General features: G+C 45.9%; 1 protein-coding gene across 1 annotated transcript in view; it reads right to left on the reverse strand.

Moving 5' to 3' along the window:
- Nucleotides 1-178, reverse strand: part of CSUI_009180 (uncharacterized protein) — a 6,299-nt gene extending 6,121 nt beyond the window's left edge. The window contains exon 1 of the mRNA XM_068069296.1: nucleotides 15-178. Within this exon, the coding sequence (XP_067918728.1) occupies nucleotides 15-137 (123 nt within the window). The 5' untranslated portion in view covers nucleotides 138-178. The remainder of the gene's footprint in view (nucleotides 1-14) is intronic.
- Nucleotides 179-381: the final 203 nt, after the last annotated feature.

Consider the following 381-nt stretch of genomic DNA (forward strand, 5'->3'; position numbering starts at 1 on the left):
TTCCCTTCACCTACTCGATGAGCTGTATAGACACGGCGCTTCCTTTGCTGTTCTCTAGGGCCTCCTCCATGAGACAGAGGCTGATCAAGATGAAGAGGCAAAGATTCCGCGTATCTCGCTGTCTGGCTTATATACATCTCTCCATCTCTCACTCTACCTGCCTTGATATACAACTCTATGAAGAAAGCAGAGTGCAGAAGAAGGAGAAGACGAACAAGAAAAAGAGANNAGGGTTGGAAGGGGAAGAAAAAAGGAAGTTCTGTCAGGCGTATGCAGAGATATTTATATCGGATGTAGATACACGGGACAATACACCTCGATACATAGGCACACGTCTACGTATACAGGAAAGTATCTGCACATGCGGGAGATAGAAGTCTC

This window comes from Cystoisospora suis (genome assembly GCF_002600585.1).
Source record: "Cystoisospora suis strain Wien I chromosome Unknown contig_5382, whole genome shotgun sequence".
NCBI classification, from domain to species: Eukaryota; Apicomplexa; class Conoidasida; order Eucoccidiorida; family Sarcocystidae; genus Cystoisospora; species Cystoisospora suis.